This window comes from Babylonia areolata, chromosome 27 (assembly GCF_041734735.1).
Source record: "Babylonia areolata isolate BAREFJ2019XMU chromosome 27, ASM4173473v1, whole genome shotgun sequence".
In the NCBI taxonomy this organism is placed as follows: domain Eukaryota; kingdom Metazoa; phylum Mollusca; class Gastropoda; order Neogastropoda; family Buccinidae; genus Babylonia; species Babylonia areolata.
This window is the reverse complement of record NC_134902.1, coordinates 12772616-12786866: the sequence shown is the minus strand read 5'-3', so window position 1 is coordinate 12786866 and position 14251 is coordinate 12772616. Positions and strand designations below refer to the sequence as shown.

At 43.3% G+C, this 14251-nt stretch overlaps 1 protein-coding gene across 1 annotated transcript in view; it reads right to left on the bottom strand.

Moving 5' to 3' along the window:
• LOC143300994 (transmembrane protein 53-B-like) overlaps positions 1-14251 on the bottom strand; it is a 57318-nt gene that overhangs the window by 2804 nt on the left and 40263 nt on the right. The window contains exons 2-3 of the mRNA XM_076614970.1: positions 8880-9248; positions 2857-3308 (exon numbers count right to left, since the gene is read on the bottom strand). Of these exons, the coding sequence (XP_076471085.1) occupies positions 2857-3308; positions 8880-9248 (821 nt within the window). The remainder of the gene's footprint in view (positions 1-2856; positions 3309-8879; positions 9249-14251) is intronic.

The following is a 14251-nucleotide window of genomic DNA, read 5'->3' as shown; positions in this document are numbered from 1 at the left end:
ATCATTATTAATCACAGATCAGTACCTCTCATGTCCGTATCATTATTAATCACAGATCAGTACCTCTCATGTCCGTATCATTATTAATCACAGATCAGTACCTGTTGTGTCCATACAGTTAATTAAAGCACACATCAGTGCCTGTAGAGTCTGTACAATTAATTAAATCACAGATCAGTACCTGTAATGTCTGAATAAGTATTAATCACAGATCAGTACCTGTCATGTCTGTGCAGTTAATCTAATCACAGATCAGTACCTGTCATGTCTGTGCAGTTAATCTAATCACAGATCAGTACCTGTAATGTCTGTGCAGTTAATCTAATCACAGATCAGTACCTGTAATGTCTGTGCAGTTAATCTAATCACAGATCAGTACCTGTCATGTCTGTGCAGTTAATCTAATCACAGATCAGTACCTGTAATGTCTGTGCAGTTAATCTAATCACAGATCAGTACCTGTAATGTCTGTGCAGTTAATCTAATCACAGATCAGTACCTGTCATGTCTGTGCAGTTAATCTAATCACAGATCAGTACCTGTCATGTCTGTGCAGTTAATCTAATCACAGATCAGTACCTGTAATGTCCATATAGTTATTAATCACAGATCAGTACCTGTAATGTCCATATAGTTATCAATCACAGATCAGTACCTGTAATGTCCATATAGTTATCAATCACAGATCAGTACCTGTAATGTCCATATAGTTATCAATCACAGATCAGTACCTGTAACGTATGTACAATTACTAATCACAGACCAGCACCTGTCATGTCAGTGCAGTTCAAAAGCTCATTCTAAACCACTGCTACCTGCCTGTTACAACCTTACCGGACCTTAACTCTCTCCATACGAACGGCGAAAAAGACGACGTTAACAGCGTTTCACCCCAATTACCATCATCAAAATATTGCAAGCGGAAGGCTCTTATACTGAAGAGGTGAATGTTGACAAAGAATACCACAATTCTGACGACGGAAGCTAAAGGTTGGGTCATTCAGACACCCACTGGACATCTGAGGGGTCTGTGTAGAGGAGAAGAGAGGACTGGCCGTACTGAGTGAGTTAAACAGCAAAAATCAATGGAGAACTGTTGATGTAATCAGTGGAACAAAGCTTTGTTTTCGTGCTTCTGGAATCCTCAAACGGTTCAGTTTAGAATGTCAACTGTGCCAAGCAAGAATGAACAAAATTAGAATTGTGTGTTGGTACGAGAATACCTGGTCCACAGGGGAAGTAATCATGGTACGACTTAACTTGCACCTGGAGTAGAATGAGTTAATCACAGACCAGTGACTGTTATGTCGGTACAGTTAATCACAGACCAGTACCTGTAATGTTCATACAGATAATTAATCACAGACCAGTACCTGTAATGTTCATACAGATAATTAATCACAGATCAGTACCTGTAATGTTCATACAGATAATTAATCACAGATCAGTACCTGTAATGTTCATACAGATAATTAATCACAGACCAGTACCTGTAATGTTCATACAGATAATTAATCACAGACCAGTACCTGTAATGTTCATACAGATAATTAATCACAGATCAGTACCTGTAATGCATGTACAGTTCAATAATCACAGATCAGTACCTGTAATGTCCATACAGTTCAATAATCACAGTACAATTCATTGATTACAGATCAGTACCTGTAATGTTTGTACAGTTCGTTGATTATAGATCAGTACCTGTAATGTTCGTACAGTTCGTTGATTACAGATCAGTACCTGTAATGTTCGTACATACAGTTCGTTGATTACAGATCAGTACCTGTAATGTCCGTACAGTTCACTGATCACAGATCAGTACCTGTCGTGTCTGTACAGTTAATATATCACATATCAGTACCTGTAATATCCGTTTATTTAATCACATAGTTCCTGTCATGTCCATACAGTTCAATACTGATCACAGATCAGTACCTGTTGTGTCTGTACAGTTGATCACATAACAGTACCTGTCATGTCTGTTCATTTAATCACATATCAGTTCCTGCAATGTCTGTACACTAAATCACATACCCATCTTTCCTATGTCTGCACATTTAATCACATACTGGTCTACTTGTGTAAACAGACATTATGGTGATAATTTTGAGTGACCACAAGCAATTCAAGAACCTGCATAGTGTTAAAGCAACCTGAACAGACTGCATTAATTAAACACTGTAGCAGACATTCCAACAGGAACAGTCAAATCCTGACAGGCAGAAAAAGGTATGCCAGACTATCAGCATGAGCACGTACAAATGTGTCTGACATGAAACAGCTGCTGGGTCTGATGTTACTGATGGGCATGATGATTTTTTCACGAAAACTGATTTGACTGAAGGATTCGACAATCCTATCTATGTTGTTTTTACCTGGAGTAGTCATAATGAATCATGTATGTCTCTCTTTGTTTTTTTATTGAGTTTTTTCTAGTATAATTTGTGAGTACATCTATTTGTCAAGTTGAAAATCTGACAAAAATGGAAACACTGATTTCAAAAACAATTGTATGTCTTTCGAAAAATACAAAATTGGAAAACGCCATGTGTTTTCCATTCTTTATTTATGTAACTTTCAGAAAATATGTACTTTTATGGGTTTCTCTCCAATAACAAAGGACACTTTTTTTTTTTTTTTTTTTTAATAAATATATACCCTTTCTTTTCTTTGCTGAAAAAACCCTGGCATACAGATTTCACTTAAACCTCATTTCCCAGGCAGCAAAAGGGTTAGTGAAACGAATCTGATGCCCTTGCAGTCCTCAGGCACAACGTTAAACAAATTAAAAAGCATTGACGCTCAACACTTAGTCTGTTATTCGACTATGGAATGAAACAACATCCATCCTACCTCTCTGACACAATGGCGGAGGAGATGAGGTCGATGGGGGAGTACAGGATGAGGGTGGGCACAGAGTTGTCGTGGAACATGCGGTGTGACTCCTGATAGTGGAAGGTGACGGACTTTGGAAAGGCGGCCAGGTACAGCAGCAAGGTGTTGCTGATGAGGGCGCGGGCGGCGGGGTTGGTGGTCATGGAGTTGGCGATGCCGTGACACATGTGGTCGATGTAGGCCGGGCTGTCCAGCACCAGGCCCGCGATGCGCGAGCTCAGGTCGTACGAGGAGGAGGAGGAGGAGGAGGAGGGTGGGGGGTCGAGCTGCAGGAGCTGGCCCAGGCTCCCCGGGTGGACCGTCTCCCGCTGGTGCTGGCGCTGGAGCATGAGCTGCAGCTGGGTGTAGATGAAGGCGCCGATGGAGAAGCCGTGCACCACCACCTGCCTGTGAGACAGCTCCTTGTTCTCCTGTGGGACACACACAGACACAGACATCACAGACACACCACAAACACATACACGTTCAGTCTTTTTCAGTTTCTCCAGGAGGCCTTAATGTGTTCATGCACCTAACCCTGCCTGTGGGACAGCTTCTTGTTCTCCTGTGGGACACACACACACACAGACATCACAGACACACACACACACAACAGACACACACACACAACACACACACAAAAGACACACACACACACACACACAACAGACACACACACACACACAACAGACACACCACACACACACACACACACACACAACAGACACACACACACACACACACACACAACAGACACACCACACACACACACACACACAACAGACACACCACACACACACACAACAGACACACACACACACACACAACAGACACACCACACACACACACACACACAACAGACACACACACACACACAACAGACACACCACACACAACAGACACACCACACACACACACACACACAACAGACACACACACACACACACAACAGACACACCACACACAACAGACACACCACACACACACACACACACAACAGACACACACACACACACAACAGACACACACACACACACAACAGACACACAATACACACACACAACAGACACACACACACACACACACAACAGACACACACACACACACAACAGACACACACACACACACAACAGACACACACACACACACAACAGACACACAATACACACACACACACACAACAGACACACAGACACACAGACACACACACACCACACACACAAACAGACACACCACACACACACACACCAGACACACCACACACACACACACAAACAGACACACCACACACACACACACAAACAGACACACCACACACACACACACACAACAGACACACCACACACACAGACACACCACACACACACCCCCCACACACACACAACAGACACACCCCCCACACACACACAACAGACACACCACACACACACACACACAACAGACACACCACACACCCCACACACACACACAACAGACACACACCACACACACACACACCAGACACACCACATACACAAACAGACACACACACACACACAAACAGACACACCACACACACACACACACAACAGACACACCACACACACACACACACACACAACAGACACACCACACACACACACACACAACAGACACACCACACACACACACACACAACAGACACACAATACACACACACAAACAGACACACACACACACACACACCAGACACACCACACACACACACACACACACAACAGACACACAATACACACACACAACAGACACACACACACACACACAACAGACACACCACACACACAACAGACACACCACACACACACACACACACACACACAACAGACACACCACACACACAACAGACACACACACACATACACACACACAACAGACACACCACACACACACACACACACACACAACAGACACACAATACACACAACAGACACACCACACACACACACACACACAACAGACACACAATACACACACACACACAACAGACACACAATACACACACACACAACAGACACACCACACACACACACACACAACAGACACACAATACACACACACACAACAGACACACCACACACACACACACACAACAGACACACAATACACACACACACAACAGACACACAATACACACACACACAACAGACACACACACACACACACACACAACAGACACACACACACACTCACACCAGACACACCACACACACACAACAGACACACCACACACACACACAACAGACACACACACACACACACACAACAGACACACACACACACCAGACACACCACACACACACACAACAGACACACCACACACACACACACACAACAGACACACACACACACACACACACACAACAGACACACACACACACACACACCAGACACACCACACACACACACACACAACAGACACACCACACACACAACAGACACACACACACACACACACACAACAGACACACCACACACACACAACAGACACACCACACACACTCACACCAGACACACCACACACACACAACAGACACACACACACACACACACACACAACAGACACACCACACACACACACAACAGACACACACACACACACACAACAGACACACCACACACACACACAACAGACACACACACACAAACAGACACACCACACACACACACACACACAACAGACACACCACACACACACACACACACACAACAGACACACCACACACACAAACAGACACACCACACACACAACAGACACACCACACACACACACAACAGACACACCACACACACAACAGACACACCACACACACACACAACAGACACACCACACACACAACAGACACACCACACACACACACACAACAGACACACCACACACACAACAGACACACCACACACACACACACAACAGACACACCACACACACACACACACCAGACACACCACACACACACACACACAACAGACACACCACACACACACACACACACAACAGACACACACACACACAACAGACACACCACACACACACACACACACACACACACACAACAGACACACCACACACACACACACACTCACACCAGACACACCACACACACACAACAGACACACACACACACACACACACAACAGACACACCACACACACACACAACAGACACACCACACACACACACAACAGACACACACACACACACACAACAGACACACCACACACACACACAACAGACACACACACACAAACAGACACACCACACACACACACACACACACACACAACAGACACACCACACACACACACACACACAACAGACACACCACACACACACACAACAGACACACCACACACACACAAACAGACACACCACACACACACACACACACACAACAGACACACCACACACACACACACACACACACACAACAGACACACCACACACACACACAACAGACACACCACACACACACAAACAGACACACCACACACACACACACACACAAACACAACAGACACACCACACACACACACAACAGACACACCACACACACACACACAACAGACACACCACACACACACACAACAGACACACCACACACACACACACAACAGACACACCACACACACACACAACAGACACACCACACACACAACAGACACACCACACACACACACAACAGACACACCACACACACACACACAACAGACACACCACACACACACACAACAGACACACCACACACACAACAGACACACCACACACACACACAACAGACACACCACACACACACACACAACAGACACACCACACACACACACAACAGACACACCACACACACAACAGACACACCACACACACACACAACAGACACACCACACACACACACAACAGACACACACACACAAACAGACACACCACACACACACACACACAACAGACACACCACACACACACACACACACACACACACAACAGACACACCACACACACACACACAACAGACACACCACACACACACACAACAGACACACCACACACACACACACAACAGACACACCACACACACACACACACAAACAGACACACCACACACACAACAGACACACCACACACACACACAACAGACACACCACACACACACACACAACAGACACACCACACACACACACAACAGACACACCACACACAACAGACACACCACACACACACACAACAGACACACCACACACACACACAACAGACACACACACACAAACAGACACACCACACACACACACACACAACAGACACACCACACACACACACACACACACACACACAACAGACACACCACACACACACACACAACAGACACACCACACACACACACAACAGACACACCACACACACACACACAACAGACACACCACACACACACACACACAAACAGACACACCACACACACACACACACACAACAGACACACCAAACACACACAACAGACACACCACACACACACACACACACAACAGACACACACACACACACACACAACAGACACACCACACACACACACACAACAGACACACACACACACAACAGACACACACACACAACAGACACACCACACACACACACACAACAGACACACCACACACACACACAACAGACACACACACACAACAGACACACCACACACACACACACACACAACAGACACACAACAGACACACACACACAACAGACACACACACACAACAGACACACCACACACACACACACAACAGACACACACACACAACAGACACACACACACACACAACAGACACACCACACACACACACACACAACAGACACACACACACACCAGACACACCACACACACACACACACAAACAGACACACCACACACACACACAACAGACACACACACACACACACACAACAGACACACACACACACACAACAGACACACACACACACACAACAGACACACACACACACACACACACACACACACACACACCAGACACACCACACACACACACACACACACACCAGACACACCACACACACACACACACACACACACACACACCAGACACACCACACACACACACACACAAACAGACACACCACACACACACACACACACAACAGACACACACACACACACACAACAGACACACAATACACACACACACAACAGACACACACACACACACACAACAGACACACACACACACACACACACACACACAAACAGACACACACACACACAACAGACACACAATACACACACACACACAACAGACACACCACACACACACACAACAGACACACACACACACACACACAAACAGACACACACACACACACACACACACACACAACAGACACACACACACACACACACACACAACAGACACACACACACACACACACACACACACACAAACAGACACACCACACACACACACACACAACAGACACACACACACACAACAGACACACACACACACAACAGACACACCACACACACACACACACAACAGACACACACACACACCAGACACACCACACACACACACACACACACACAACAGACACACAATACACAGACACACAACAGACACACCACACACACACACACACACACAACAGACACACACACACACCAGACACACCACACACACACACACACAACAGACACACAATACACAGACACACAACAGACACAACACACACACACAGACACACAACAGACACACCACACACACACACACACAGACACACCACACACACAACAGACACACCACACACACACACACACACAACAGACACACCACACACACACACAAACACACAACAGACACACATACACATTCTGTTTTTTTCAGTTTCTTAAGGAAGCCTAATGGTGTTCATGCACCTAAACCTCCCTGTGGGACAACTCCTTGTTCTCCTGTGTGACACACACACTCACACACACACACACACACACCTGCAGCACGTTGAGCAGCCTGGCGGTGTACTTGATGCCCATCTTGGGACGCACGATGTGGATGGGTGAGACTCGCATCGTCAGCACGTCAAACCCCTTCCCCCAGTACACCTCCTGGTACTTGCGAAGATGCTGCCGCTTGGCGTTCAGCCACCCGATCAGCACCACCACGGGGCGAGGGTGGGGGTTGCCGGGGGGCCCCAGGGAGGAGAGTTCGAACCCCTCGATGTTGGTGGTGGTGACGATCCGTTTGTTGTCGGTGTGGGAAAGGGAGGAGGAGGAGGAGGAGGAGGAGTGAAGGTGGTGGTGGCTGCTGGCAAGACATCTTTGTTGGGCGGTGGCCGTGACTGGCAGCACCTGGCTGTGTTTCTGCAGACAGACCCCCCACCCCACAGGTAAACAATGCAGTGTCAAAAAAGACGCTGTGTGTGTGTGTGTGTGTGTGTGTGTGTGTGTATGTGTTTGTTTTTTTCCTTTTTCGTTGTTTTTTTTCTTTTTTGTTGTTGTTGTTGTCTTTTCTTTAAAATGGTGCCTATCCTCAGTCAGAGACCAAACTGGAAGCATTTTGCAAACACAGAGTCATCTGCACAACATGCTGCCTACCTGGGGGTTGAGCCCACTGACAGAGCTGCCTTCAGGTGTTCATTGATCATTTCCTGTGTCATTCACTCAGGCTTTAGTTACACACACACACACACACACACACACAACACACATGCACACACACACACACACACACACTCGCAAGCACACACACACACGCACACACACACACACACACTCGCAAGCACACACACACACACAACACACACACTCGCAAGCACACACACAAACACACACGCACACACACACTCGCAAGCACACACACGCACACACACAACACACACGCGCACACACACACACACACACACATGTACTCAGATATCATTAGTGCTACGGAATCAAGAGACAAGCAAATTGCAAAAATACCTACTTTTTCACCAGTCCCTGAATGGGAGCAGTGTAAAGCTACCTTTGACATGGATTATACAGATTTATCCAAGAACCAGTCACCATTTTTGTTAAAACCTGAAGTGCTCTCCCATATAGAAAATCAATATTCTAATTATCTAAAAATATACACAGACGGATCTGTTCTAGAAGATGGTAATTCAGGAGCGGCTTTTGTAATTCCTTCATTTAGATTAGAAAAATTATACTATATTGGTAGACAATATTCCATTTTCACAGCTGAACTTATAGCCATACTTATGGCCTTAAATTATATTTCAGACATTCCGAAAACTGTCAGTGAAATTCTATTATGTGTAGACTCGAAGTCAGTATTAAAAGCTATAGAATCTCCAAATTCAAAGAAGCGAATAGAGATGACAATGGAAATAAAACATATTATTCACCAACTGACAAAACAGGGCATTAAATTAACTTTCTGTTGGGTACCTTCGCACTGTGGAATATCTTCAAATGAGTGGGTAGACCAAGCAGCTAGAAGAGCAGCACGTAATTTCGAAGGCGCAATACAACTTGACATCCAGTTAGATCTACATGAATACATTAGTTGTATAGAAAATGTCTCTAGAAATCGATTTAAGAAATTACTTATAGATTCAAATAATCAATATTACCAATGTTGTGTAAACACAAAGAATGCAGCTAATCCCAAACATTTTCTAAATTTGACACCAGCAGCACATTCAAGACAAATTACAAGTCTAATGTATAGAATTCGTTTAAATGCCTTTCGTACAAAATTTTCTAAAAATATAAAATGTATATGCGGTAAGCAAATAACTGTAAGTCATCTACTCATTCATTGTCCGAGCATAAGACCGTTAATTCCTAAAGATGTAGTTGATGACTTTTCTTCCAATATTTCATTAGCCACTGAAAAGATTTTGAATGATTATTCATTGCTTAGAATGTTTTCGGAAATTTTAAACTCCAGTCCAGTTGGTATCCTCCTTTGATGTGTTATAATTAATGTTGTTATTTATATTTACATTGTTATAGGTTAATACTTGTTGATATGCATATACATATTCTCCTTCCCATGACACCTCATTCAATACACACCACAATCTCTTTAGACCTTTTTCTTATAATATACTTTTCCTCTGTTACATAACATGATTTTTTTTTTTTTTTTTTTTTTTTTTTTTTTTTTTTTTTTACACTAATATTCACATGCATTCCCTTTCCTTTATACACTTCTTTACTCCTTTCCGTCTAAAAACACTTATAGTGAATAGACGTTAAACTGAAGATAAAACACACATGTACATCACAGTGGATTTTACAATAACTTTTGCCATGGAACAACTCTCATGCCGTGCCCTGGGTTCTGTTTTGTATTTCAAATGCATGCTACACACGTGACCTCAGTTTGTTGTCTCATCAAAATGACTAGCGCCCAGACCACCCCTCAAGGTCTGGCAGAGGTGGAGACAGTTCTGTGTGGGATTTCATCCTCTTTGCTCAGATTCTCTCGTTTTTGTTTTTTTTAGGCCGACACGTTACCATTAGTCCACCATTCTACTCCATTTTGGGTAAGTCTTAATCAAGCATCCTATTTTTAATCTGTGTAAATCTTAACCAAAAACCATGACCAAGAGTTTGTGGAAGTCTTAAAAAGCATACTTTCTGAATGTGTGTTAATCTTAACAAAAAACAAACAAAAATGCATGAGAATTTACGGAAGTTTTTAAGCAATCTTTATGAATCTGTGCAAATCTCCAGTTGAAACAAGATACTTACACTTAATATCTTCACTTTGAACCGTTCCGTAATTTATATTTCAAATTTTAACAACAACAACAACAACAAAAATGATGCCTAAGACTTTATGGAAGTCTTTTAATAAGCATCCTTTCTGAATCTGTGTGACTAAATTTTATACAGAGAAATGCAGCGACAAAAGAATACAATACAATACAAAAGAATACAATGCAATACAAAAGAATACAATGCAATGCAATACAGTGCAATGCAATGCGATACAATACAATGCTTGTTTATTTACTGATGAATGACATATGACCTTGGCCAGAGTTCAGTGTGACCTGGTTGTCACATGTGTTTCAATCAGTCTACGTCTCCATGCAGACCACATAGTACAAACACACCATCGTCACATGACATGTTTTATATGTACAGCATATTACATCAACCGTCCTCTTTTCTTCCCTCATGCACACCTCCATCATATTTTGTGAGGATCATAAATGAATGAATCCAAATAGGGGTTCCAGCAACGCGAATAATGTGTGATTATTTAGAAATTATGTGTCCTGTGTAAAATGGATCGGTACCAAAACTTTCTTTGACCGTACTGCTGTTGAATGGAACACACAGGACAACAGTGTTGTTCACACTGAATCGGCCGCCAGCTTCCAGACGTTAACTAAAAGGCTGGCCACCAACCACCAACCGCCAGTTATCTATTCGTGTCAGGGTTGTGTGTCTCATCAGGGCCTAACTCTCCGTTTTCACGTGCTCACGTTGAGCTGTGCAAGTTGTCAAAAGATGTGTCCACCTCCATGTCTTCTTCGTTTCGCAGATTATAATTTCTATCGCCTTCATTTTGGTCTTGTTAAACCTTATATTGCCTTGCTTGTTCAGAATCTATAAATACAACTCACTTTGTTGAAAAAAGAGCTGCATAGTTTAAGAAAAATGAATAGAGGCTAAAAAAAAAAAAAAAATTCATCAGTAATACATTGTTTTTGCATTTCTTTAAAAAGAATGTGAAGACATCCGTCACATAATTTATTATGTCAGTATTGTCTCAAGAAATGTTTATTTATTTATTTATGTATGTATTTATTAAGATGTCTTACTATAGCGCATATTCTTGAAGCTCTATGCACTTGCAATATCATGTCATTGCCAACATTGTCTGTTGCGCGTTTCCATGACACTTTTCATTTCTCTTTTCCTGTCCATTTGCAGGTAACCACAGCGAAAGATGTTGATGAATGGATGTAAGATTTGTGGAATGGATGGGTGAGTTTCAGTTTCAGTTTCAGTAGCTCAAGGAGGCGTCACTGCGTTCGGACAAATCCATATACGCTACACCACATCTGCCAAGCAGATGCCTGACCAGCAGCGTGGTGAGAGATGGGGAATTAAAAAACAAAAACCTGCCAGTCATCTGGATTCTGCAACATTAATCTACAGATACAGATGTCCAAGATGCAAATGATGAAGAAAAAAAAAAGGGAGGGGGGGAGGGGGGGAGTTAAATGATAAATCCCTTGATTTGCTTCTTTTTTTCTGTACTAATATCATTATTATTCTATCTTGTTTTACTTTGCTTTTTGAATGATATGATTGTTCATTCAGGAAAAAGCCAAACATACAGCTTCTCAAAGATGTGGTATGTGTGTGTATGTATATGTATATGTGACCAAGCGCTCTATGCTTGCTCCAAAAACTGCTCACACACGAGCTACATCAGACGACGTTTTCGCAACTAACCCACCGGACTCCAACAGCCCGTGCAGATGTGTTACGCCATTTCTGGTTTGAACGAAAAGCCGCTTACGTCATTCTGTCCTTCTCGCCAGCCAACCTACTCACAGCTCGACCAGTGTCGTGTCGCGGTATGCTATTGGCTGAGCTGGAATCTGTGTTTCTGCTCCAAAGTATTTAATTAATATATCTTTTGTCGGATCAGTAAACTACAAGTATGATATACTTTCAGAATCGTCACAATTCCATCTTTAAGTCTATTCCATTTGTGTTTGCCTATGTTAAACTGATTTAACGCAGTTTGTAATTTTCAGCGATGAGCTTGTTAAAACTGACCCTATTCAGGTGACTTAATTTAAGATTATAAATTCATCTTAAATAATCAACACTTTATTTTATACTCATTAGAAAGTAGGCGTTGAGCTCTTTCTTTTGCAACTTATCTGACGTAAATCAGTTCAGGAATCATTTAGAAAACTGTCACTGAACACCTTGTAAGGAACACAGTTGTTGTCAGATTTGGCCAGATCAGTCGATCTGCTCGCAGCACACGTGACTGTCTTTGCAGTCCGCTTAACTTGCATAAATTGGCACAGTGAGTGATGAGTGGTCATTCATCTGACCAGAGCTGCTCTCTCTCTCTCTCTCTTGCTGCGTTGCGAGCAGAGTGTGTGTGTATCGTGTGTGTTCTCACAAAGGCTAACATCTCGCTACGTATTGCTGTAAGTACTAGTGTGTAGAATGTGTTGATTTGTAAATTGTATTAATCGACACAGTACTTGTGTTCATATGAGTATGTTCAGTTATTGCTTTGTTCAGTTAATTCTTTGTTCAGTTATTGCTTTGACATGTAGTCACAGCTCGGCTATGATTGATTTAGAAAATCGCCATGTCGTCATATG